This window comes from Panthera uncia (genome assembly GCF_023721935.1).
Source record: "Panthera uncia isolate 11264 chromosome A3 unlocalized genomic scaffold, Puncia_PCG_1.0 HiC_scaffold_11, whole genome shotgun sequence".
NCBI lineage: Eukaryota > Metazoa > Chordata > Mammalia > Carnivora > Felidae > Panthera > Panthera uncia.
Window position 1 is genome coordinate 15,295,105 of NW_026057578.1, and position 25,750 is coordinate 15,320,854.

The window sequence follows — 25,750 nt, forward strand, 5'->3', positions numbered from 1 at the left end:
AAAAACGTTTTTTAAAATGTAATTAAAAAAAATGAAGTAATCTTTGTGCCAGTGCTGCATTTTGCACTTGTCGGGCCAGAAGTTTGGGCACGGCTCTTGCCTACTGTCCAAGATGTCCTGGGATCACGGCTTCAGTGCAGTGCAGCCGGTCCCCTGGAGAACGAGAGGGAGCCCTGGTTTGCATGCTTCTGGAAAGGGCAAAGGACACTGCGCTCCCTGCTCTCTCACCCTGAGTCTCTGCCCCCCCACTTCCACTCGCAGCAGGAACTCAACACAAAAAGAGTTGTCTCAGGTCCAGAATGGCTAAACTGTACTTCTGAATAATTACATCCAACCCCCTCAAATTTAATAGACAAATGAAGCTCGGGGAGGGAAAGACATTTGTCCGAGGTCGTCCAGCAAGTGGGGAGGCTGGACTGGGACTAGAACACAGGTCCTCTGATTCCTAAGCCTGTGCACTTTCAACTCCACCCCGAATTCTCCTCTTTCTGTGAGAGCCTCCTTGTTCAAGGGCAGTGGAGCAGGTGGGTCAACAGCGGAGCCATGAGGTCATTCAAGTTCGCCTAACACGCACCATCCACGATCCGCGCTACTCGAGTCTGCCTGCCCCCACCTTGCGTGTCTCCGGAGGACACTGTTCACCGTCCACACTAAAGGGTCAAGGACTTAGTGCGTCTTGTCTCCTCATTCACATCTTAAAATAGAAAGCTGGGGGAGGGTATGGCTTAACCCAGAGGAATTACGGGTTAATGGAGGCATCTCAGGCACGGACAGGTGAGCAAGAGGGGATTTCCAGTGTCTCTCTTGAGAAGATCCCTGGGGAACAAGAAAGGAAAGGAGGGAGGGCCACTGGAGCTGGCTGGTCACACTGGCGGGCTGGCAGTAGCGGGGTCAGGATGTGGGGTCGATTGGAAAGAAACCGCCTGCTGTCTGTGCAACCTTTTGTTTTTTATTCCCTGGCCTTAGGCGAAAGGCAGCATCCCCTAATGAAATGGAGACTCCAGTTGTGGGGTCAGTTAGTGGAGTTCTCATATTAAGCCCTAGGAATGGGCCTCTTCCACCCCTGCTCTCCTTCACATCCCGCTGAGGGGAGGGACACTCAGCCCCTCACCCATCTCCCTGGGGCTTCCAGGAGCACAAAAATCATGGGAGCCAGAAGCAAATGGAGCAGAAAGTGGTCTTTTATTGCAAAGTCAACGAGAGAAGCAGCCAAGTCCGGTCTTGGGCATCCTGAGTGAGAGCGAGAATGCGCTGGCCGGAGAGGGTGGTGCGACAGGGCCAGGGCCAGCAGCCCTGGGGACTTCACAGGGGCAGCAAGGACACGCCCCACCTGGCCGGGAGAGAAGAGGACCAGAGAAGTGATTCGGCAGGTCAAAGCACTCAGAGGCAGTGGAGGGCAGGATCACGTCCACGTGACGGCCCTCTCAGGTCGTCAGTTACAGGCTCAAAGAGCCTCAGTCCCTCCATCCCCTCTCCACAGCCTCCCTCTCACCCACCCAGGCTCATTCCCATTGCTCAGCCTTCTCTGTGCCCTCGGGGTCTCCTCCTGCTCCACCAGGTTCTCACCTCACTGGGGATCCAAGCAGGCCAGCCCACAAGGGCCCTGACAGCACTTCTTGGCCCCGGGGCACTCGGTATCCCTCAAACAGCGGTTAGGGGGGTTCATCATGGCGCACCGCATCAGAATGTTGGGGCAGGAGCCAGGCTTAGTGGACACTGGAACTTTGAGCAGATCTTTGGTTTTGACTGGATCTTGACCTCTAACCGGATCTTGTCCTTTGACCAGAACATGACCTTTGTCTGTGCCTTGCCCTTTAGGAGGAACGGTTGAAAGAAGAAATGTAGCCACATTTAGACCCAGTGCACCTGCTTCACTATCTAGTCTTTCCTCTTCGTCCAACCGCTGCTCTCTGCCGTGTTTCCCAAACCATGGCCGGAGATGGGGCAGGGTCATCTGGGCTAGCTGGGGTCTGTGCCCTAGGAAAGCTGTGCTCTGGGCTTTGGGGAGAGGGTCTACAGGACCACGGTTCCCTTGGGTATCCATTTCTCCCCCCGCCCTCCATGACAAGTCCTCTCAGGAGGAGAGGCCAGACAGGGGTGACTTCCAGAGGTGAGAAGGACACATTGTCATCTCTGAGGCAACTTGGGGGGTGGGGAAAGAGCCCTGAAACATACACCAGGAGCCCTGAGCTCCCTCCTGGCTCTGGAGGTTGTCTGGACAATCAATGTCCTCCTTGGTAAAATGGGGGTCTTCAAACTACAGGATTTCTGAGGTCTTGTTGGTGTGCAACCTCCTTTTAGAGGCTGATTACTCAGGTGCTTTCTGGGGGCAGACAGGCAAACCCCACACCCAGACCCAGACTCCTGGGGTTCCCCACTTCATTGCACATTCTGCCCAGCTATCAACCCCTGAGGCCAACGCCACATGGCCACGCTTTGTCCGGCAATGGTCCTGACAGCTCAGTCTTAGCATGGAAAGCACATGATTCTACTGGACAACTTCTGCTCTCTCTGGATACAGCGGAAGCAGCCACAGACCAAAGCATTCGATCCAGCCTGCCTGCTGCCCCAGAGTGCTCCCTGCCAGGGCCCAATCCAGCCTCACCCAGGCCATTTGTCTACTCACCTGTGACAGCCGCCTGTGCTGCCAGAGTCCCAAGGATAAGGAACACCGCCAGGACCAAGAAGCTGCTGGGCCTCATGATGTCAGGAAGATGCGTGTGGCCAAGAGCTGAGGCCACCCCGTTTTATGCTGTCCAGCGTGGCCTGGAGCCAGGGGGCGGGCCTGTGCTTGTCTCTGGCACAAGACCTACATTTTCTTAATTCTACCAGGAAGTATCCACCCCTATCCTGGGAGGGGCCGTGGGACTTTCCCCAAGGATTGTTCACAGAAGAGAAATGGCAGATACCATGTCACATCAGCCTGGGAGCTGTCCCCCTTTCTCACAGAGAAGCAGGGCTGGCTGGCAGGTCCAGTGTTCTGAGTTCCCCCATTACTCCTGTTCCTGCCGGCCCCACCCAGATCCATCCTAACTGTTCGCCCCTCCCAGCATCAAGGCTTTTCTTTCATGCCTTCCTGGCCCTGAGAAAAACTGTTGAAGGGAAATTTGCTTTGAAAGTCTAACGACAAATCACCTCACTTTGCTATTTCAACGGGTAGTCTCTGAGATGCACCACGAAAGTAATAGGGAAGGCGGGATTCTAGATCTCACAGAGCGACTCTAATCAAACTAATGCTGGGTGAAAAATTCAAGTCTCACAAGAACATATTTTGTTCTTAGACACGCTTGTGTCTAAGGCTCAAAACGAAGGCAAACTAATAGATTGTCTAGGCGCACTTAGATATGTGGTAAAACTCATTTACTCGGGGGGTAGATGAAAATGAGGAAGCCATATACACACAAAATCTAGGATCGTGGTTAACTCTGGAAGTGAGGGAAGAGACGTTCTGGATGGGTGAAAAGTACTCAGGTTGGTTTAAGTTTTTGGTTTCTGATAATGTGCTAGTACTTGGGTTGATTGGTGATTTCCCTTGGGGTGTGTGAGTGTGTGGGGGTGGGTGGATGGGTGCACGCACGTGTGCGTGTGTGTGCGCGCGCGCGCGCGCGCACGCGTTTCCAAGGCTACGGGGTAAAATCATTTACGAATTATCTTCACCTTCCATAAACCCACACCTGTTGCTCTCTCAAGTGGTTTCCAGTCTTTTACTATCACGAAATACACATGTGACTTTTTGCATTAACTTGCAAGCTTGCTTCCCAGAAGCAGATTTGCTAGTACAAAGATTAAATGCATTTGAATTTTTTTCCTGGCATAGTGCAGTACGGTTAACAAATGGATTTTATATTTATTTAATGTGTACAATATGATGTTTTCACGTGTGTGTACACTGTGAAGCGATTACCACAACCAGGCTCATGAACACATCCATCGACTCCTAGAGTTACCATTTTTTAAGTGCTTTTGAGATTTTTACAATCTTGTCTTAATTCGCTCAGTGGGGGCTGTACCATTTTGTACCCGCACCGGCAGCGGGCGACACGTCCTGTGCCATTCCAGGCACACACGGTGCGTCTGATGTGGGGATGAGACTAATGTCTCAGTCTGGTAGGTGAGAAATGATACTTTACTGATGGCTTTAGTTAGCATCTCTCACATTTCCATGTTTGCACATTTTAGGAGCCCCTGACGTTTCTTCTTCTGAAAGCTTCTTTTCCTGTGCTCACTTTTCTATAGATTCATTAGCCTTTTTCTTCATTTTTAAGCACTCTTTATATATGATGGAGAAAGGTCCTTTGTGGCATGGTGTGCAAATGAAAACTTTAATGTCATGCTAAGACCTGTTCAGAACAGCTCAGGCCACCGTCCTTTCCTCGTCTTACCTGGACATTACCTCCTATTGTTTGGGTTTTTTTTGCACATAGTGAGAGTGTGTTCTTAATAGAGTTATATTAAACAAATCTGGCTATGGTTCTATTAAGAAGGCTGCACGTCCTATTAGTAGAGGTTCACCAAACAGTTGATGAGGGGATAGAGGTTAGGAAGGTAGGATAGGAGAAGAAAAAAAGGTAAATAAAAGAAAAAAGTATTGTTTCACCAAAAAACTCATCATGTCTGATGTGATCCTATTATACGTATAAATAGAAAAGGGATGAATATCACTAGATCTGTTTACTGAATCCTAGCAATGTTCATGAAATCCTACCAACAGAGAAAAACAAGTTAGAGGGTAACATATGTGTTTGATAATACTTTGGTAGAAACACATACAACTGCTATGCATGGCTTTATTTATGTAGGAAAGAGGAAAAAGTTATGAAGGAATATATGCTACCCTATTAACATTGCTTACATCACTGTGATGGGAATAGGAAAAAGCAAGATAAGTAAGTTTTCCTTTTTTTTTTAAAGTGTGTTTATTTATTTTGAGAGAGAGAGAAAAGGGGAGGGGCAGAGGGAGAGGGAGAGGGAGAATCTGAAGCAGATTCCATGCTGTCAGTACAGAGCCCGACGTAGGGCTTGAACTCACGAACCATGAGATCATGGCCTGAGCTGATATCAAGAGAGGGACGCTTAACTGACTGCGCCACCCAGGCACCCCAACTAGGTTTTCCATTATACATCTAGTTTCTCAGTTTTTCACTTGTCACAACAAAAAGTCACTGTTGTGATCGAAAATATCAAAGAAAATTAGCATCAATAATTAAAAAAAAGAATTCAAGGGGCGCCTGGGTGGCTCAGTTGATTAAGCAGCTGACTTCGGCTCAGGTCATGATCTCATGGTTTGTGGGTTCGAGCCCAGCATCAGGCTGTGTGCTGACAGCTCAGAGCCTGGAGCCTGCTTTGGATTCTGTGTCTCCCCCTCTCTCTGTCCCTCCCCCACTCATGCTCTGTCTCTCTCTCTCAAAATTAAATAAAAAATTTTTTAAAAAAGGAAAAAAGAATTCAAGGCAACACGTGAATGAAGAAAAGAGTATAACGGACAGTAACACCTAAATAAACTATATACATGGAATATACACATGTAACCATTGGTGCCAGTGTTAATAAGGGGTGCTGAAAATATAAGTGTCATAATGTAAAAATATAATAGTGAGTGTCGGGTATGATTCAGATGCAGTGGAAAGAAATCAGTCCAGGTAGTTCAAGCAGAAGAATCCAGCTATTGTGTGAACGCATTTGATTGTAAGAACTTGAATCACATCTGCAGTCCTGGAGATGAAAGAGTCTGGGACACATATCACTGGATTTCCAACTGCTGCAGGAAAGCATGCTGGGAGCAGCTGAAATGCACATCGATGAAGACACTGAACAGTGCATGTCACCATCCACTCTTTTTTTCTCCTGCCACTGTTCATGCCCCTGGTCCATCCCCTACTTACACTTCCAAACATCAGCAAATATTCACCTCCTAGAAGGAAGAGTGTGCACCTTGAGCGGGAAGTTGAGGTGAGCAGGGCTGAGAACAAGAAAGGTAAGGTACAGTGCTGGGAGGTGTCCAAAGAAAAGAAATAAGAAAATGCATCCGGGAGAAGGAGGAGACGTATTGAGGAGAGAGGTCATCATCTTGAAACACCGGAGCAGTATCTCTTTGGCCATGGCTGATGGTAGGAGACCTCTTGTTTCAGACCAGTACGTAAGAATCGGGAAAAACCCAAGTATTTAAGGAACTGCCCATTATTGTAGCAACGGAGGAGGGAGCCCTTGAGCTAAGAAACTAAGAAACACCTTCCAACCCCCTTGCTAACCCCCCATACTCCCTCCCAACCCCCCACACCCGTACCCCCGCTCCTACTATATTCCTTTCAATAGCTGGTCCTTGAAAATCTAGTGATTTTAAAATAAGAAAGAAATTTGGAAATCACATAAGCCATACAAAAATACTAATTTTGAAAGCAGAAATGAGTCGCAAAACTTAAAAACATTTAAAATGGGATTTGGGGGTGCCTGAGTGGCTCAGTCGGTTAAACATCTGACTTTTGATTTTGGCTCAGATCATGATTTCACAGTTTGAGGGTTCAAGCCCTGCTGTGCTGACAGCACAGAGCCTGCTTGGGATTCTCTCTCTCCCTCTCTCTCTGCCCTTCCCCCCTGCCCTCCCCCCTCCCCCCGCACACGCTAACGTGCTCTCTCTCCCTCTCAAAATAAATAAATAAAATTTCAAAAATATATACATTAAAATGGGATTTTAAAAGTCCTAAGTGAAATGCCACCACAAAACTGAAAAAATGGATATTCTAAAATGAACATGGAAAATTACTGAAACAAATTGAAAGTATGAAGAACCACATAAAGCAGAAATATGGAAATTCAAAGAAGCGATTGCAAGGTAGCAGGAAGATGTGAAGTGAAATCTGAAAGAGCTCAGAAAAGAAATTGAAGACAAGGAGAAAAACAATGCACAAATAAAAACTAAGGAAGGAAAATAAGGAAAGCAAAGAACACAAAATAAAAATTAAAAACAGCTTTAAAATGATTACAGAGAAAGCCTTAAGTATAAAAAAGTCAGTAGAGACCCAACAGACATATAAATCAAGTCCCACAAAGAAGAAAACCAAAACAACAAAATAAAAGAATTATTTAAAACTGTAATTGAGGAAAATATTTCTGAAATAAAAGCAGGCTTGAGTCTACATATTGAAAGTTCACATCGTGGAAAACACAAAAGGCATGCAAGTCAAGTATTTAGACTGTAAAGATAGAAAACAGAAGCCCTTAGGAAGCCATCACCCCTCAAAAAATCCAAAATCCAAGCTAATCAGATTAAATGATAGCCCGAAAAGAGCAGAGCCAAACTTGAAAGAAAAATATGCACTGAGGATTTTTTACACAGCTAATCTGTCTGTTAAGTAAAAAGGCTACAAGAATATATTTCTGAGCATGCAAGAACTCAAGGAAAATTGTTTCCAAGAGCTTTCCTGAGCGTTCTAAGGGATGAGATACACCCGACCCAGAAGGTTTGTAGGAATTACCAAAATGACTCATGTTGAACACTGGACATTTTATTTTATTTTTTATTTTTTAATTTTAATTAATTTACTTTTTAATTTACATCCAAGTTAGTTAGCATATAGAGCAACAATGATTTCAGGAGTAGATTCCTTACTGCCCCTGACCCATTTAGTCCATCCCCCCCTCCCAAAACCCCTCCTGTAACCCTCAGTTTGTTCTCCATATTTATGAGTCTCTTCTGTTTTGTCCCCCTCCCTGTTTTTATATTATTTTTGTTTCCCTTCCCTGTGTTCATCTGTTTTGTCTCTTAAAGTCCTCATATGAGTGAAGTCATAGGATTTTTGTCTTTCTCTGACTAATTTCACTTAACATAATACCCTCCAGTTCCATCCATGTAGTTGCAAATCGCAAGATTTCATTCTTTTTGATTGCCGAGTAATACTCCATTGTATATAGATACCACATCTTCTTTATCCGTTCATCCATCAGTGGACATTTGGGCTCTTTCCATTGCTGCTATAAATATTGGGGTGCATGCGCCCCTTCAAAACAGCACACCTATATCCCTTGGATGAATGCTTAGTAGTGCAATTTCTGAGTCATAGGGTAGTTCTATTTCTAATTTTTTGAGGAACCTGCATACTGTTTTCCAGAGTGGCTGCACCAATTTGCATTCCCACCAGCAGTGCCAACAGGTTCCTCTTTCTCCGCATCCTCGCCAACATCTGTTGTTGCCTGAGTTGTTAATGTGAGCCATTCTGCCAGGTGTGAGGTGGTATCTCATTTGAACACTGGACATTTTAACTGCGGAAATAAGACTAAGGCAAAGTGGTAACAAACAGTATGTAAATATGCCATGCTGCGAGAACATATAAACAGTAAAACTTCCATCAACAGGAGGAAGAGGGGAAGGAAGGTAAATAAAAGAGTAAGCTCGTTGATTGCTTTACATATAATAGTTTCAAGATGAAGGATATTTAAAACACAATAAGCTCCAACAGAGTTAAACACTATCAGGATAATGAAAAGACCACCCGCAGAATGGGAGAAAAGATTTCCCATTCAGGCATCTGATAAGGGCCTAGTATCCAACAACAATAAAAAGATAAATGACCCAATTTTAAAATAGTCAAAGGCCTAAATGTCCATCAACTGATGAATGGATAAAGAAGATGTGGTTGAGAAAGAATGAAATCCTGCCATTTGCAGCAACATGGATAGAACTGGAGGGTATTATGCTGAGTAGAATAAGTCAGTCAGAGAAAGAGAGATCATATGTTTTCACTCATATGTGGAACTTGAGAAACTTAACAGAAGACCATAGGGGAAGGGAAGAGGAAAAAATAATTACAGAGAGGGAAGGAGGCAAACCATAAGAGACTCTTAAATACAGAGAACAAACTGAGGGTTGATTGGGGGGGTGGGAGAGAGGGAAAAATGGGGGATGGGCATTGAGGAGGGCACTTATTGGGATAAACACTGGGTGTTGTATGTAAGCGATGAACCACGGGAATCTACCCCCAAAACCAAGAGCACACTGTCCACACTGTATGTTAGCCAACTTGACAATAAATTATATTTAAAAAATTAATAAAAATTTTAAAACATGGTCAAAAGACTAGAATATACTTTTCTCTGGAGAAGATAGACAAAAGGTTGATGAGCACGTGAGAAGGTACTCAACATCATTAGCCATTAGGAAAACGCAAACCCAAATCACAAGATACGACTTCACACCCTGTAGACTGACTATAAATTTTTTTTTAATTTTAAGTTTATTTATTTATTTTGAGAGAGAGAGAGAGAGAGAGAGAGATTGAAAGAGAATCTGTCAGCACAGAGCCTGACACAGGGCTAAACCAAAGCAAAACCAAAGAAACAAATATTTGCAGGATGGGATTAAAATAAGTGGTTATTAAGCTCATCTTATTAAATCCTCAGAACGATCCTGTAAAATAAATATTATCTCTATTTTATAGAAAAGTAAACTGAGGTTTAAAAAAGTTAGGTGACTTGGGGCACCTGGGTGGCTCAGTCGGTTAAGCGTTCAACTTTAGCTCAGGTCATGATCTCAGGGTTCGTGAATTCGAGCCCTGCATCGGGCTCTGTGCTGACAGGTCAGAGCCTGGCCTGCTTCAGATTCTGTGTCTCCCTCTCTCTGTCCCTCCCCCACTCGTGCTGTTTCTCTCTCTCTCTCTCTAAAATAAATAAACATTAAAATTAAAAGAAAAAAAAAAAAGTTAGGTGACTTGTCCGAAGTCACACAGCTAGAACCTGGTGGTGTTATGCCCAGAATTCGTGATCTCCAAAGACCGCCAGGGAGCCGAGTCCGATGCAAAAGCAAAAGAGCCTTTATTTGAGCTAGCTCGAGCTCAATCCCCTACCTGCACCGACGCAACGGTGAGATACCGGGGAGAGAGAGCGAGTTTCAAAAGCACAAAGGTTTTATAGGGGTCTAGGGGCAGTTGGTGAGGTAATGGCTGTGGCCTCAGCTGATTGGCTGGGGAAGGGTCAGAGTCCTGTTAGGCAGGTCGCTGGGCGTGTTTTGATCAGGAAGTTTGAACGGGTGAGCGGGAGGTTACTCAAGGGGAGGAGGCGTGGTCTAGGTGAAGGATACAGAACAAGATGGAGTCGGCCGGTGTAGGCCCGCCCTTTTAGCGGCAGTTGGATTCAAATCCAGGTCTGCCTGACTCCAGTTTACATTGGCTAACTACTTTACCATACTGCCTCTTGCGTATGACATGTTAGTAGTGTCCCTAACATGTAAACAGCTTTTACAACTCAATAATAAAAATAAATGTATTCCCAGTAAGAGTGGGCAAAGTATAAAAACAGGAAATACACTTGGTCAGTATAAACATATGAAGAAATGCTGTCACCAATTTCAGGGAAAGGTAAATTAAAATGAGATACTTTTCCATTAGTAAAGGTTTTATATACTTCTCTCTTAATATCCTGTCTTTCTTTGCTGAGTATATCTGTTAAGGATCTTGGGTCGCAAGCAACAGCAACTGAATTTTAGACTGTTCTGTTTATGACACTGCCTTCTCCATTCAGGATTTGAATGGAGGGGTGGGCAGGTAAGAGAAGAGTCCAGTTAACTCAAGCCTGAGTCAAACGCCCTCACCTGTAGCAGGGGAAGTATCTGGTGATTGACAGCCAACCAGAATTACAGGACTGGGGAGCAATGACTCCACCAAAGGACGAGATACCAGGCAGACAAAAGCAGGAGATTCCTGCTACAGAACAACAGCGGCTCACACACTCATTTACATCTTTTCTGAAATGCAATTTGACCGGGTATTCCAAACCTGAAAAGCGATCACTGCTGTTGACCTGGTGTTTCTTTTTGTTTGTTATTTGTTTGTTTGGGTTTTTAAAATTGGGTTTTGGTTTTGAGATTCTTTACTGAGGTATAATTGACATATAACATATTAGTTTCCAATGTACAATGTAATGATTTGATACTTGTATGTACTGTGAGATGATCACCAAAATAAGTCTAGTTAACGTCCATCACCACATGTAGTTACAAACATTTTTCTTACGATAAGAACTTTTAAGACCTACTCTCTTAGCAACTTTCAAATATGCAATACCGTATTATTAATTATAATCACCATGCTATATGTTACATCCCCATGGCTTATTTATTTTATGCCTAGAAGTTTATGCCTTTTGACTGACCTAGCATTTCTACTTTGACAAATTTACCCTAAGAAGATAGAGATGTGGGGGCACCTGGGTGGCTCAGTTGGTTAAGCATCTCACTTCGGCTCAGGTCATGATCTCATGGTTCATGAGTTTGAGTCCTGTATCAGATGAGCTCGAGCCCCACATCAGGTGAACTGGAGCCCCGCTTCCAGTCCACACTGTCAGCGTGGAGCCTGCATGGGATTCTCTCCTCCCCCCCCCCTCTCTTTCTCCCCCTCACTCACTCGTGCTCTCTCTCTCTCAAAAATAAACCTTAAAAAAGTGACAACTTAAAAAAAGAGAAAGAAAATAGAGACGATTCAAAATATATACACAAAGGTTGCTGTCACGGCTTTATTTGAGTGAAGAAAATGGAAACCTAAGTGCTACAATAGGAAACTATATGCTTTAGCATATCAGCCTTACAAAATACCATGTAACCATTAAAAATGATGAAACTGGAGAATACTTCACGACACAGGAAAATGTCTGCAAAATCATCTTAATTGAAAAAGCATTTCTTCAATATATATGTGTAGTTCGTAATCAGGGAAAAAAACCAGTCCCATAAAATTCTCCTATTCCAAAAGAAACATCACATCATAGAACATAGGGCCCTTCCCTCTTTTCCTGAGAGCTTCAAAGACAGCAGGAGGGATTCTAGTTAAACCCAACGAAGAACTTCCCAACTGTGAGGGTTGAAAGGAATATCCTCTTTCTTTCTTGGCGTGAGATGAAGTTATATACCTTGCTCCCAAGGCCTGGTAACTGATGGGGACCATGGGGAGGCAATGACAGAAGTCCCACCTTAGTTAGGAATTAACTGTGGGTTCTTGAGTCAGTCCCCGCCCATCCCCGGCTTACAGTTTCTTCATCTTTCAAATGGGAGGGTGATGAGGAAGGCCTAGATCCCCTGCGGTCCTGGTAAGATGCTATGGTTCCACGGGGGTTTCTGTTTGGGGCTCCTTAAGACTCTGAGCCCCAGTGCCTCTTCTACCAAATGCAGGAGCCAAATAATGTGAAATCTAAGGTGCAGTCCTTGGCTCTGATGATTTTTTGCTCAGGATCTCTCAGGGCCAGGGAAAGAGGCCCAAAAGCCACCTACATCTGCTGCAACCGGTAACCTCAGCCAAACAAACATCCACCCAGACAGCTGAGCCAGCCCAGGGCAGAGGGTGGTTCTACCAGAGGCCACTGGAGATGACATCACCAAAGGCGGGGAGATCTCTCTCTCTCCCATCCACAGAAGCCCAGGAGGGGCCAGAGCTACCCTCACTCACTGTGCCTGCCTGACCTTAACCCCAATTCCCCCTAGGCATCCAGAACTCTGCAACCCCCTTCTTGCCATTCCAAGCCGACCTCTATCTCCTGCCTAAGCCGTTGTTGGGGCTTCGAGACCTTCGAGAGCCAGGAAAGGGATTGTCTGTCTCAACAACCTTCATCCTTTAGACAAATGAGAAAAACCGAGGCCTGAAGAGGGAGCAGACTTGCCTGAGATCACAGCCCAAGTCAGCAATACAGGCAGGACTGGATCCTGGCCCCCAACACCGAGCACCTGCTCCCACCTATCTTTGGTTCTTGCACAAGGGCCCTTGCACTGGAGCTCTGGGGCACGGGGTGGGGCCAGGACAAGGCAAACAGGTGCCATTCCAGCCACCTCCTGTCCTTCCTCCCCTGACTCAGCTGCTCTAGCCTCCCTGGAGCTGCGGGAGTTCATTTAAGGGCCCCTGGATTTATTAAGTGCCGGCAGCAGAAACATGAGGGCCTGGGGCCTTCTCCTCCTGGTGGCCCTCCTGGCTTTGGGGAGCCAGCTACCTGCTGCCTTGGCCAGGAGGAAGGGAGGTGAGTGTGGGTAGGTTTCTCTGCTCTGGGGACCTGGCAGCTCCTACCTCTCTGGGGAGAGTGAGGGTCTGGGGAAAGCAGGCAATGTAGTGTGTGTGTGTGTGTGTGTGTGTGTGTGTGTGTGTGTGTCTTTGCTGTGTCTGCACAAGTATGTTTAGGTATGGCCAATGTGTGTCTGTGCACCTGTACATGGGTGAACACGCATCCCTTTGTGTCTCTGCGGTGGGGGGAGCAAACTTGTCTGTACCTGCTCTCCCACGTTGTCTCCATGGAGGTATTAGGGTCTGTGGGCCCCCATGGCAACGAGATGACCCTTTCTGTCATCTTCTGTTGCTAACAAGGTTGTGACGGGTCTGGCCCCTGCCCATCTTGTTTCCGTCTTTCTCGAGTCCTTCCTGTCCCAGAGCCCAATCTGTGCAAGGGACTCTTGAACTGGGCAGGGATATGGTTTCTGGGATCTGTTGTTAGGAAGCTCCACCCTCACCCCTCTTTTCCCCCAGCCTCCTTGAAAAGCCTGGGGCTTACCTGTCAACAGGTGAGGGAGGATGGGGCTGTTGAGTAGCTAGACAGGTGCCTCCCCACCTGGCCAAGGTCTCCACCTCCTGTCTTTCTGCGACGGGTACACTGTGACCTACATACACCTATTCGTCCCTGGCCCTGCCTTGGGGGAAGCAGACAGTAATGGGGACAGGTTCCCTCCTAAACAGGTCCTGGAGAGCAGTTCCCTGCATCTTCTCTGCCCCCTCTACTCTAACTTGTGCCTTCCTCAGAGGCAGGGTTTGGGGAGTAGAGTGCTCAGAGACCCCAGGCTGAGGAGGGAAGGTTGCTAGCAAGTTCCAAGGCCAGACCCCTGCTGGCTGGGATTCATGTGTCCTCACCACATTCCTCCCTCACTGAGATGCTGAGAGATCGGGACTATTTTTATCCCCCTTTTGCAGGTGACAAAACTGAGCCACTTGAAATGCCAGTCCTGACCCTCTCTTCCTGTCTGTTCCTCAAGTCTTACCTCCTGGTCCCTCCTCCTAGAAGCCCTCCTGGCTGTATGATAGGGTCCCCAACCCCAGCCCACAGGGAGCTCCTTCTCTGACTTCAGACAGCTCCTCCCAGCTCACTCCCCAAGGCTACCCCAGGGACCTCAGGGTCTTCCCACCCATCTACCACCAGCCTGGGGAAGAGGCGCTAATCTGAGTAGTGGCCTCCCTCACAGACTAGCTGTTCTTTCTCCAGCAGGGGGCAGCAATTTAGTATAAGACAACCCAATCCAAGCCAGTGAAGTCAGTTTTGAGCACTTACTGTGTGAGCAAGGTGCCTACTGTGTGTGTGGCCAGCATCCAGTCAGGAGCTGGAGGGGGGAGGTAGACACAAGGTAAAGTCCCAGCACCGGATCCAGCTGGTGCTGGGGACTCTTGCACCTTTTCTCTGATGCTAGACTAAATGAAGGCCTGGGACTGGCCTCCATCCTCTCTACAGGACTCAATGGTGGCCAGAGCAGAGGGGTGGGTCATCAGAGGAGTCAGAGTCCTAGCCCAGGCCCTGTGGGTCTGGGCAGTCAGTGCCCTATCAACCGTTGCTTTCTCCCTCTCAATGGAAGAAGGTACAGATTCAAGCCTTCTGCATGACATCTGGAAATGGCCCAAAATGCTAACAAGAAAAATGGCGGGATAAGCTCTGGGACAAAAATTCTAGAGCCGTCTGAGGACTACCTTAAAGTCAGAGTTAATACAGATCCCTGAAACAACGCCACTTGGAACAGGACAAGCACACAGTGTGGTTGTGGCTGACTGTGGCTGTGTGACAATGCACCAGGCTGGCAGCAGCTGACATTGTCACGATGCTGGACCCCCTTCAAAATCCTTTCTTTCAAATAGTCGCTGAGCCACTGGTGTTCTGCATTAAGGGCTGTACTTTAGCCTAATGGTGAGAGAAGCAGGTGGGGGTGTATTCTCATAGCCTCCAGTCAAGTGAGAGAAGGAGACAAATAGAGTCGGAGTCACAGCGCTGAAGGAAAGATCCTTTGGGAGTGTGTGGGGTGGGGGACGGGGCTGACCTGGTTAGTCAGAGGCCGGAGAGGTAGGTCTCCCTACTGCTGAGACCTGATGAATGGGGTGTAGGCCAGAGCACAGCAGAAGCAAGGCTCTGAAAAGAGAAGCAGCCAGAAGCAGAGCAGGAGCCCCAAACGGGAAGGTGTGGAGGCTGAGAACAGTGAGGTGGGCAGCCCCAGACCAGGCACAGCCTGGTGGCCCAGGTGTAGATTTTGAACTTCACTTTTTCCTATCCTTCATGTCATTGGAGTCTCAAACCAGCTCCGGGAGGAAGGAGTCCAGTTTTCCACTGCACAGACAGAACACTGACGCTTGCAGTAAAAAACAAAAGAACAAAAAACCAAAAACCATAACACTTGCCAGCCATTTGTAACACTGTGAATGGACCTCGAAGGCATTACACTAAGTGAAATAAATCAGCCAGAGAAAGACTAACACTGTATGATCTCACATTGGAATCTAAAAATCAAAACTAAACAACAACAACAACAACAAAACAACAACAACAACAACAACAAACAAGCTCATAGGTACACAGAACAGATTGATGGTTGCCAGGGGGCGTGGGTGAGAGGTGGGTGAAATGCGTGAAGAGGAGTCAAAGGTACAAACTTCCAGTTATAAGAGAAATAAGTCCTGGGAATGTAACATACAGCCTGGTGACTATAGTTGACAATACTGTGTTGCTTACTTGAAAGTTGCCAAGCGAGAAGATCTTAGAAGTTCTCATCATAAGGAAAACGATGTGTAACTGTGTGTGGGGACAGGTGTTAACTAGACATGTGATCATTTCACAATATATACAAATATCGAATCATTTTGTTCTACACCGGAAACAAATACAATGCTATGTCAATTATACCCCAGTAAAAATTTTAAATAAAAGTAAAAGCAAGTCCATCCACCCACCCCCGCCCTAAAAAACAAAAACAAACTTGCCAAACGACAGGCAAGAAGTAAGGGGTAGAGACTTCAGACCTTGTGATTCCCAGGTGGGTGCTTTATGACGTGACTCTGGACTGCCTCCAGTTGCAAGATTCGGGGGGTTCTCTTATAGAGAAATCTGGGGGCTGCCCACCGGACGACGGGCCCTGCCTCCTTTCGGTGCCTGACCACTGCGTGGATGACAGCCAGTGTCCCGCAAGGATGAAATGCTGCTACAAAGCTTGCTTCCGCCAGTGTGTCCGTAAGATCTCAGGTAAGTGTCCCCCACCTTGCGGAGCGCCCGAGCCCCGAGCCCCACGCAGGGCTCAGCCAGGCCCCTGTGTTGCAGTCAAGCCCGGCAGCTGCCCGGAGGACCGCCTGCGCTGCGTCAGCCCCGTACAGCATCTGTGCCACCAGGACTCAGACTGCAAGGGCTCGGCTCGCTGCTGCCTGGGCGCCTGTGGCCGTGACTGTCGCAGCCCTGCACGAGGTACGCTACCTGCGCATGCGTGGCAGGGTCTTTCCCTCTCTCAGGCCCTGCCTCAGACGTTCTTCCAGTTCGGTAAGCCTAACCGGATACCCACCTTCCCAGAGGCCTGGGGCTGCCCACACCAGACCTGGGGAAGAGGGTGGGATGGGAGGGGTCCTCGTCAGGCCCATGGAGGAAGCGGACACCCTCCGTTCTCTTGTGGACCTTGCTGTGTGTCCCCTGGACCACAACCCTAGACTTTTAGCTCTGAACTTTGGTTTGTCCTTGGGAAGAAGGGTGGGCCGTCCTGCCTTAGTGGCCCAGGGCTGGGCTCGGGGGGGGGGGGGGGTGAATGGGGGATCAAAGTTTCTAAAGAACCCAGAGCCATATGGTGGGTGGGGTAACCCTTTCCTTCTCTCTCCTCAGGCTAATTCTGGTTTCGGATATTCAGGATGGGGTTCCTAGCAGGAAGAGGTGATGATGGGGGGAGCCTGGGACCCCGCCCAGACAGCACTATCTCTGCCAGCGGCAGTTCCAACCTTCTGATGAGCACTGATCTGCTGTCACTTCCCATCCACCCCTCGTTTCTCTTCCTGGGAGTCAAGGTGCACAGATAGACTCCTGTCACCCTGTGCCACCAACAATTTCTTCGTACAGTTTCTCCTAAAATGCCCAATTCAGATAGGCCCTTCTTTTGGGGGGTCCTAGCCCCTCCCTCAGGTAGCCCAGCCACCACCAAGGTATGTTCTAGCAGAATTTTCCAGACATTACCTAGCCACATACCCCTTTCCACAACTTTCGCCACGCCTGCAAAATAGCATTGTGATATCTTGTGTACTCTCTGTACTATGTATCTAATGTTTTTCTTTAAGTGGACTCGCTTTTGTATATAAATAAATTTATTTCCAAAGAAAAGCTTGCTACCATCACTATAAAATGGGACATGCAGGATGACTGCCTCAAATAAAATGTAACTGTAACAGCAGATGCAATGAAAATGGCCAAGTTCCATTAAAGTCGGTCTTGTCAGATCACACGGTATTAAATAATGGTATTGAATTCTACCTAAGTGCTGCCACCCGCCAAGGCTGCTGTCTCTGTTGTAAATGAAGATGAGCGGGGGGTTAAAGATGTGTTAAAGACACAAATCTCAGAACTGTGACCTCCCTCCTGGGGTAACTGAGTTGTACAATTTTGCACCCAGGTACACCCTATGATCATTTCGAATTGCTGCACATGTGGGGAATGTTGCTTGAATGGTTGGGATGTCGTTATTTTGGGGAGGGTGTGTCTCCCATTGGGCAATACCTCACTTACCTCGATTTCTCAAGGGCCGGTCTATAGTCAGGGCCTAAGAGGGCAGAGAAGGGGGTCAACAAGGGAATGACATGCTAAGGGACATTCCTGGACCCACACAGCTGGATTCCTGACTGTCCCATTCACCCAGGATTTGCTTTGGGGAGGGGAAGGAGGCAGGCAGATTTCTCCCTGTTTTATCTGCTGGGTTTCCTCTTGTGTCCCAAGAGAATCTGGGGCTGGGAAGTCAACTGTGCAGGTTAAGTTGGGAATCCTGGGTCTTCTCTCCTTGTTCCCTTGACCTGGCAGTGTGGTCGCAGGTGAGTCACCACTCAGGGATTCTATTTGCCCTTTGGAAGATGGAAAGGATTCTACTTCCTCTCTGCCATAGTCCTTCTCATGGGGTTCAAATGGCTGAGCTGTTGACTCCAGAGGAGCAAATGCTAATGTATGGATACATGGTGAAGTCCAAGAGAGGAGAGGGAAGAGAATCATCTATGAGCTTGGATATTTCCCGTCTTTCTGGGACTCAGTTTCCCATCTGTAAATTCAGGTGCTTGGAACAGATAATACGGTATATTGTACTGTTGCCCACAGATGCCTCTTCCTTCCCCACCGTTACCATGGCTTCTCTGTGGGGGGAGAGGTCATCCGTGGCCCAAAAAGTTAGGGCTTGGCCCTGGAACTGATGGGACACGGATGCAAGTGACAGTGTGCCAATTTCAAGGCAAGGCACCAGCCTTCTTGGAGCCTCTGCCCTCTGCCATGAGAAGTGTTTGCCCAGAAGCCCTCTGGTCTCAGGATGAAGGATAACTGGGGCAGGCCTGGGCTGAAGCTGTCAAGACTCTAACTTGGAAGAGCAAAATAAATGTTTGTGATAGGAAGCCAGTGAGATCTGGGGGCGGAGGGGGGCGTTCATTATTGACCTATAGCAGTGAGAGCTTGTGGAATTCAGATAATGTTTGTTTCTCTTTAGCGAGTGCCCATTCTATGCCTCACACTCTAAACCATCATCTTATTCATCCATCCCATCACCCTGAGAAAGGTCGCCATTGTTATTCCCATTTGACAAGAAGAGCCTTTGAGATAAGTGATTGTCTGAAGTGGGTTCCCTGGAAGCAAATCTTTAGATGAAGGTTCACAGGGTGGTGATGTCCTGGAAACGTTCCAGGAAAAATGGGTCTGGGAGCAGAGAAGTATACCAAAAAGGGAAGGAGGCCAGTAAGGGTGTGACAACAAGCAAAGTCTCACAGGGGGGTCTAGAGATGAGAGCAGGTGCCTCTTCAGAGCTGTCCCGCAGAGCAAGGGAGCTGGAGCATTTATGCCTCTGTATCCCTCAGGCATCAGTTAGTAGTACCTATGGGACGGAGGACATAAATTCCCAGGCACTTCAGGGACATCTGGGCGGCTGAGTCGATTAAGCGTCCAACTTCGGCTCAAGTCATGATCACACAGTTCTTGGGTTTGAGCCCCACATCAGGCTCTCTGCTATCAGCACAGAGCTTGCTTAGGATCCTCTGTCTGCCCCCCGCCCCCCCAGCTCATTCTATTTTTCTCTCTCTCTCTCTCTCAAAATAAATAACCTTAAAAAAATTCCCAGGCACTTCAGGCTCTCCCTGTGTGTGGCATAGCAAGCTGCAGGAGGCTTAAGGATGCCAGTTGACAAAGAGATTCAGATACTGTCAGGAGGGAAAGCATCCTAGGAGCCGGTGTGCACAAAACTGGAAAAGGGATCTGAGTTGATCTGGGCAATGCATGGTCCTCACCTGCTACAAAGATGAGAGCCACATGAGGACAGTGGAGGAGGAAGCGACAAGGAGCCTGGGTCTTCAGTGCCCCTCACGGACAGCTGCACCCGGACTGCTGAAAAGAGTCACCTCCCCTCCAGTTAAGCCACCAAGGCTCAGTTTGCATTCTTGCAGCTAAGTTGAATCGTACCTGAGATGCTGGGTGAAGAAAGGCAGGAAGAGTTGTTCATGGAGGAGCGACAGTGTGCGTTACTTCTCACCATGCTCCTGAAAGGCAGGCATTGTTCCCATTTTACAGATGAGGAAGCTGAGAATCCAAGAGGAGACATCACTGGGCCCATGGTCCCACAGAGATTTAGTGGGAAAGGCAGGACACAAACCCACTGTATTCGTTATTTATCACTGAGTAGCAAATTACCACCCATGCAGCAGCTTAAAACAGCACGCATTTATCATTTCATAGTTTCTGTGGGTCAAGGATCCAGGCACAACTTAGTTGGGTCCTCAGCTTCAGGGTCTCACAAAGCTGAAATAAAGATGAGCAGCTAGGGCTGGTACCTCACTGAGTCTCGACTGCAGAAGGATCCACTTTCAAGTTCATTAGGTTGTTGGCAGCATTTCAGTTCCTTGAGGGCCGTAGGACTGACTTCCTCAGTTTCTAGCTGGTTGTTGGCCAGAAGTTGGCCTCATGTCCTTGCCTTTCCAGCACGGCAACTTGCTTCGCCAAAACCAGCAGGAAGTCAATCTTATGTTACTCAATCCTGGAAGCCACATTCCCTCACCTTTGCCATATTCTGCTCATTGCAGACAAATCAGGAAATCCTGCCCATCCATGCTCAAGAGGAAGGGATTACACAAGGGCATGCATACCAGGAGGCAGACATCACTGGGACATTCTAGAAGCTGCCTGATGCACCGACTCTACTCAAGTATAAAAATGTCTGCACTTTATGCGACATCAGACTTACTCTTTGGGGTAAAGCCTCATGGATCCAGATGGCCCTTTCTGGCCAGGACTGAAAGAGAATTTGGGGCACAGCCCAATGTAATGGGTACGGATACCTCTTTTAGCCTCAAAAGCCCATAATGACCCTCTTCCCACTCTACATTGGTGAATTCGTCCAACACTCCATTTACTTCCCACGTGATCTGGGGATGAAACCAGATCCTAGATTCAGTGTCTTCTGCCCTTGGGAAATAGGTCTGTCTTTTCGCTTTTTGGAAGCTACTGGTCCAACTCCGGGGTAGAGGGTACCTCTAAGTGGCTGCAGAGAGAGTACTAGGCCAAGAAATGGGAGACCTGCTTCTCTGCAGATCTTCATTTCCTTTGTTGGTAAAATGAGGGAATTGGGCAAGTTGTTTGTGAACTTCCTGCTCTAACTTCTTACTTTGAGGGAAGAACTGAACTGGTAAAGTCTAGAGCTGCAGTGTCCAGTATGGCAGCCACTGGCCCCATGAGGCTACTGAGTGTGTGAAATGTGATTATTCCAAATGAGAAGTACTGTATGTGGATATAGGAGTCAGAATTCTATGATGATTCCCGGTGACCCTCCCCCCCGTATAACCTCCTCCTCTTGCAGTGTAGATGGAACATGTGAAATGTGTTATGTGAGGAAAGGGAGACTGTCCTGGGTGGGCCTGTCCTAAGCAGATGATGGTCTAAGAGCAGAGCATTCTCTCTGGCTGCTCACAGAAGAGGAAGTCCACACACTAGGTTGCCTGGAAGAAAGCAAACATCCATGTGGTGAACTGCCCATGGGGCCATGTGGCAAGGAGCCACAGGCAGCCTCCAGAGGCTGAGAGTCCCCAGCAGATAGCCAGCAGGAAGATGGGGACCTCAGTCCTGCAACCACAAGGAAATGAACAACCTGTGAGCTTAGAAGTGAACCCCGAACTTCAGATGGGAACCACAGCCCTGGCTGATACCTTGACTTCAACCTGGTGAGACCCGGGTTGAGAATTCAGCCATGAGGTGCTCAGATTTCTGACCTAGAGGAATTGTGAGATAATAAATCTGTATTGTTTTAAGTTGCTAAGTTTGTTGTAATTTGTTACACAGCAATAAAAAACGAATATCTTGGATTTCCAAGACTTAGTACGAGAACAAAAATGTGGGGTGCCTGGGTGGCTCAGTCGGTTGAGCGTCTGACTTCGGCTCGGGTCATGATCTCGTGGTCCATGAGTTTGAGCCCCACGTCGGGCTCTGTGCTGACAGCTCAGAGCCTGGAGCCTGCTTCAGATTCTGTGTCTTCCTCTCTCTCTGCCCCCCTCCCACTCATGCTCTTTCTCTCTCTCAAAAATAAATAAACATTTAAAAAAATGAAATTGTAAAATACCTTCTTAGTAATTTATCGATCTCATGTTGAAATTATATTAATTTGAATATAGTGCGGTAAATAAAATATATTATTAAAATTAATTTCATCTGTTTTTAATTTTTTAAGTTGCTATCAGAAACATTTATTTAAAAAATTTTTTTAATGTTTATTTATTTCTGAGAGAGAGAGAGAAAGAGTGCAAGTGGGAGAGGGGCAGAGAGAGAGGGAGACAGTATCCAAAGCAGGCTCCAGGCTCTGAGCTGTCAGCACAGAGCCTGACATGGGGCTCAGGCTCATGAACCGCAAGATCATGACCTGAGCTGAAGTCAGATGCTCAACCGACTGAGCCACCCAGGCGCCCCTTGCTATCAGAAAAATTTAAGTTACATATGTGGCTCACAGACTATTCAGTGGACAGTTCTGTTCTAGAGGTCCCGGAAGTTAGCCATACGACCTTAGGAGTGAGTCACCTCACTCTCAAAGCCTTGCATTTCTCTTTTATTAAATTTTTTAAAGATTTTTTTAATGTTTATTTATTTTTGAGAGAGAGAGACACACACACAGAGTGAGAGCAGGGGAGGGACAGAGAGAAAGAGAGACTTAGAATCCAAAGCAGGCTCCAGGCTCTGTGCTGTTAGCATAGAGCCTGACGCTGGGCTCAAACTCACAAACCGCAAGATCATGACCTGGGCCCAAGTCGAACACTTAACCAACTGAGCCACCCAGGTGCCCCTATTTTTTATTAAATATTTTTTAATGTTTATTTATTTTCGTGAGAGAGATAGAGTGTGAGCAGGGGAGGGACAGAGAGAGAGGGAGACACAAAATTCCAAGCAGGGTCCAGGCTCTGAGCTGTCAGCACAGAGCCCGATGCAGGGTTCAAACTCATGAACCGTGAGATCACGACCTGAGCCAAAGTTGGACATTTAACTGACTAAGCCACCCAGGTGTCCTAAAGTCTTCCATTTCTTATCTTTGAATAATAATAGCACCTATCCATTTTGCAGCATAAATGAGATGAGGCCTGTAGGACCCGAGGCCCAAGGCAAGGTCTTAAAAAATGCTGGTTATTATGATTATTAATAATAACAATTAGTATATGTGAAATAGAAATCCTTTCTTGAACCCAGATCCTAGTCTCCAGCACCCTCTCTCCGTCCAGACACACAGTAGGCACTTGATGAATGCTTGTGGATTATATAATCTTTCTTTTTAAAAAGATTTTATTTTTAAGTAACCTCTATACCCAACATGGGGCTCGAACTTGCAACCCGAGATCAAGGCTCACACACTCCATGGACTGAGCCAGCCAGGCACTCTGGATGACATAACCTTGACAAAGCTCTGACACAGTTCTCCTTTACCCTATCAACCCACTTGGAAGGTGGAAATCAGGGACCCATAGCTAGGGGGGAGACAGAACTTCTGGGGGACAAAATGATCTGTTTCAAGCTTCACAGCCCCAAGGGGCTCTTGGGGAATAAGGCCCCCTTCTCTAACTCCCTAAGGCAGAGCCCCACCTGCAGTCCTGGAAGACATGAGACACAAGACCAAGCTAGGTGACCTGCGCAGGTGATCTGTCCTCGTCCAAGTCTGTGTCAGGAAGGACTTGGATAAGTCACCTGAAGCAGAGTGCCTTACACATGTCAAGGGCGCAATTAAGGAAGGGATTATTACTGCTGTTGTTGTTCCTTTGTAGGCAAAACCTGGGCTGAAATCCCTCCCTAGTGGCACCTCAGTCTCCTAAATGACCCCTCCTCCCCTGGCCCCTGACTGGGGGGATGGGGATGTTCCTGGCTGTTGGGCCCAGTCTCCAGCCACCATCTCCACCCAATCGAGTCAGGAATAGAAACCACCGCCTCTGACAGCCCGCGGTCTCCCTCCCTCCCTCCCCCGGCAGCGATCGATGTGGCCTCCCCCGCGGGGGACAGAGGAAGACAGGGAAGGAGGGGCGGCGGGGCCTCCGGCAGCAGCGAGGTTCGGCGGCGCCGCTGGGACAGAGACGATCCCGGCCTGGCCAGCGGCTCCCCAGCCACGGAGCCCTCGGGGACTGAAGCACCTGGTGGGCGCCCTGGAGGGGCCTTGACAGGTAAGGGACCTCCCCTGGGGAGGGGCGTGGCCCGGGGCGGGGGCTGCACAGTGGGAGGCGAGGGTGGGGGCACTGCCTTTTCAGCTCCAGAGTCCCCTCCTTGAGACCCTCCCCCTCGCCTGGAGGGAGCGCTGTGGGGTGGCAGTGACCTGGGGTCGGTCCTATTGGTTCATCTGTAAAATGGGATTAGAAAACCTCCCTAGCAGGGTCGGTGTAGGCATTGAACCGAGTGAAGCTGTATATAGAGCCCTGCGAACAGCACATAGTAGGCGCTCAAAATAAGTTTGTGGAGAGAGCCTTCAATGGAAAAGCCTAGTTTCCAACCTTAACTGTGTGCCATGGACTAGCTGGGTGATGTTGAGCAAGTCATTTAATCTTTCTTACTGATATTCAGATTCTTGTTAGGGAAGGTTTGTTGAATTCATGATCTCATAATCATAGAGCAGGAAGGTGAGTTCCAGAAAGAGAAAGGGATTTGCCCACCGTTATGTAGCTATAATGGGTGATGCAACTGGGTTAGAAGCTTCATCTTTTGACACCAGGTGCAATGGAGGAGGTGGGAGTGGAACTGCGTCCGCGTCCCAGGTATTTACTGTGCACAGATTATGAACCAAGGGCCGTGCTGCCCATAAACATCTTGCCATAGTTAAGCCTCATAACCTCTCAAGGGAAGTGTGATGTCCTCCAGTTTACAGATGGGGAAACTGAAGCTCAGAACGGAGCCCCTCAAGGTCAACAGTCAGCAAATGGCAGACTCAGAATTTGAACCTAGCTCTGACCAGAAGAAATTGCAAATGATTAACATTTATTGAGCACCAACTGTGTTCCAGGGGCTTTGCACATGCATTCACGGTAAGCTTTCACCCTAAGTGCTATTGCTACTTTCCCTGTTCTATAGATAAGAGACCCAAAGCCGAGAGCAGGAGGAGACTGGCCTGAGGACGCAGAAGTGACAGAGGTAAGGACACCACCCTGATCCCGACCAGCTTAACACCAAGCCCAGGGTGAGTGAAGGGCACCCCACCTGGCTCCCTGCCAGGCACCAGGCCAGCCGCTCGATGGTGTACATTCCACCCTGGGAAGCGGGCATTGCTGATGGGATGGGGCAGATGGGATTACTGAGGATCAGGAGGTGAGTCACTAGCCATCAGTCCCAGTAGAGTTCGGAGACGTGGGCAGTGGAAGGACCCAACATCTTCTGGGGTCAACTAAGGCGAAGCACTTTCCCCATAAGCTACTTTAGTCCTCCAGCCTGCCTTGGGTAGGTGCTGTTGTCTGCATTTGGTATTGTGTAGGAAACTGAGACCTGGAGAAAAGCATCTTCCTCAAGGCCCTGGGGGGCATCAGGGATGGAGATAAACCCAGGTTTGGCTGACTCTGGGAGACAGTGAAACAGGTGGATAATTTACTGAACCCCTTCTGGGAGCCAGGCCTGATAAAGACAATAGTTCTATTAATCTTTTTAACCACACTTGGAGGTGGATCTTTTTATCTCCACTTGACCGAAGCTCAGGGAGGTGACAGGACTTGTCTCTGGTCACAGAAGACAGTGTGTTCCATCTGACTGACTCCAGAGATGCTTCAAATGGTCTAAGCCAACGGCTCTCAAATTTGACCATGTATCAGAGTCACCCTCCATACTTGTTAAAACCCCAACTGCTGGACTCCATCCCCACAGTTTCTGATTCAGTAAGTCTAGAGCAGGCTGAGAATTTGCATCGTTGACAAATTCCCAGGTGGCACCGATGCTGCAAGTGCAGGGGACACACTTTGAGAACTACTGGTCTAAACTGATTCTCCCAACACCCCCCCCCCCCACCCAGGGGTGGTCAGTATTACTATCCCCATTTTGCAGAGGAAGGAACTGAGGTTCAGAG

The 25,750-nt window shown here is 47.9% G+C and overlaps 1 protein-coding gene across 1 annotated transcript; it reads right to left on the reverse strand.

Moving 5' to 3' along the window:
- Positions 1-1,163: 1,163 nt before the first annotated feature.
- PI3 (peptidase inhibitor 3) lies at positions 1,164-2,730 on the reverse strand. Its single transcript, XM_049650715.1, has 3 exons — positions 2,627-2,730; positions 1,567-1,812; positions 1,164-1,330 (listed from the first exon to the last, which is right to left on the reverse strand). The coding sequence occupies exons 1-2, from the start codon at positions 2,700-2,702 to the stop codon at positions 1,568-1,570; spliced, it is 321 nt and encodes a 106-aa protein (XP_049506672.1). The 5' UTR covers positions 2,703-2,730; the 3' UTR covers positions 1,164-1,330; position 1,567.
- Between the last annotated feature and the right edge of the window lie 23,020 nt (positions 2,731-25,750).

What these genes read in the sequence shown, in the direction of transcription:
- PI3 (XM_049650715.1), bottom strand. Translation starts at nt 2,702, where the DNA reads ATGAGGCCCAGCAGCTTCTTGGTCCTGGCGGTGTTCCTTATCCTTGGG. An exon ending in AGCACAGGCGGCTGTCACAG is followed by an intron (nt 1,813 to 2,626) that starts GTGAGTAGACAA and finishes TTCCTCCTAAAG; the next exon opens with GGCAAGGCACAGACAAAGGT.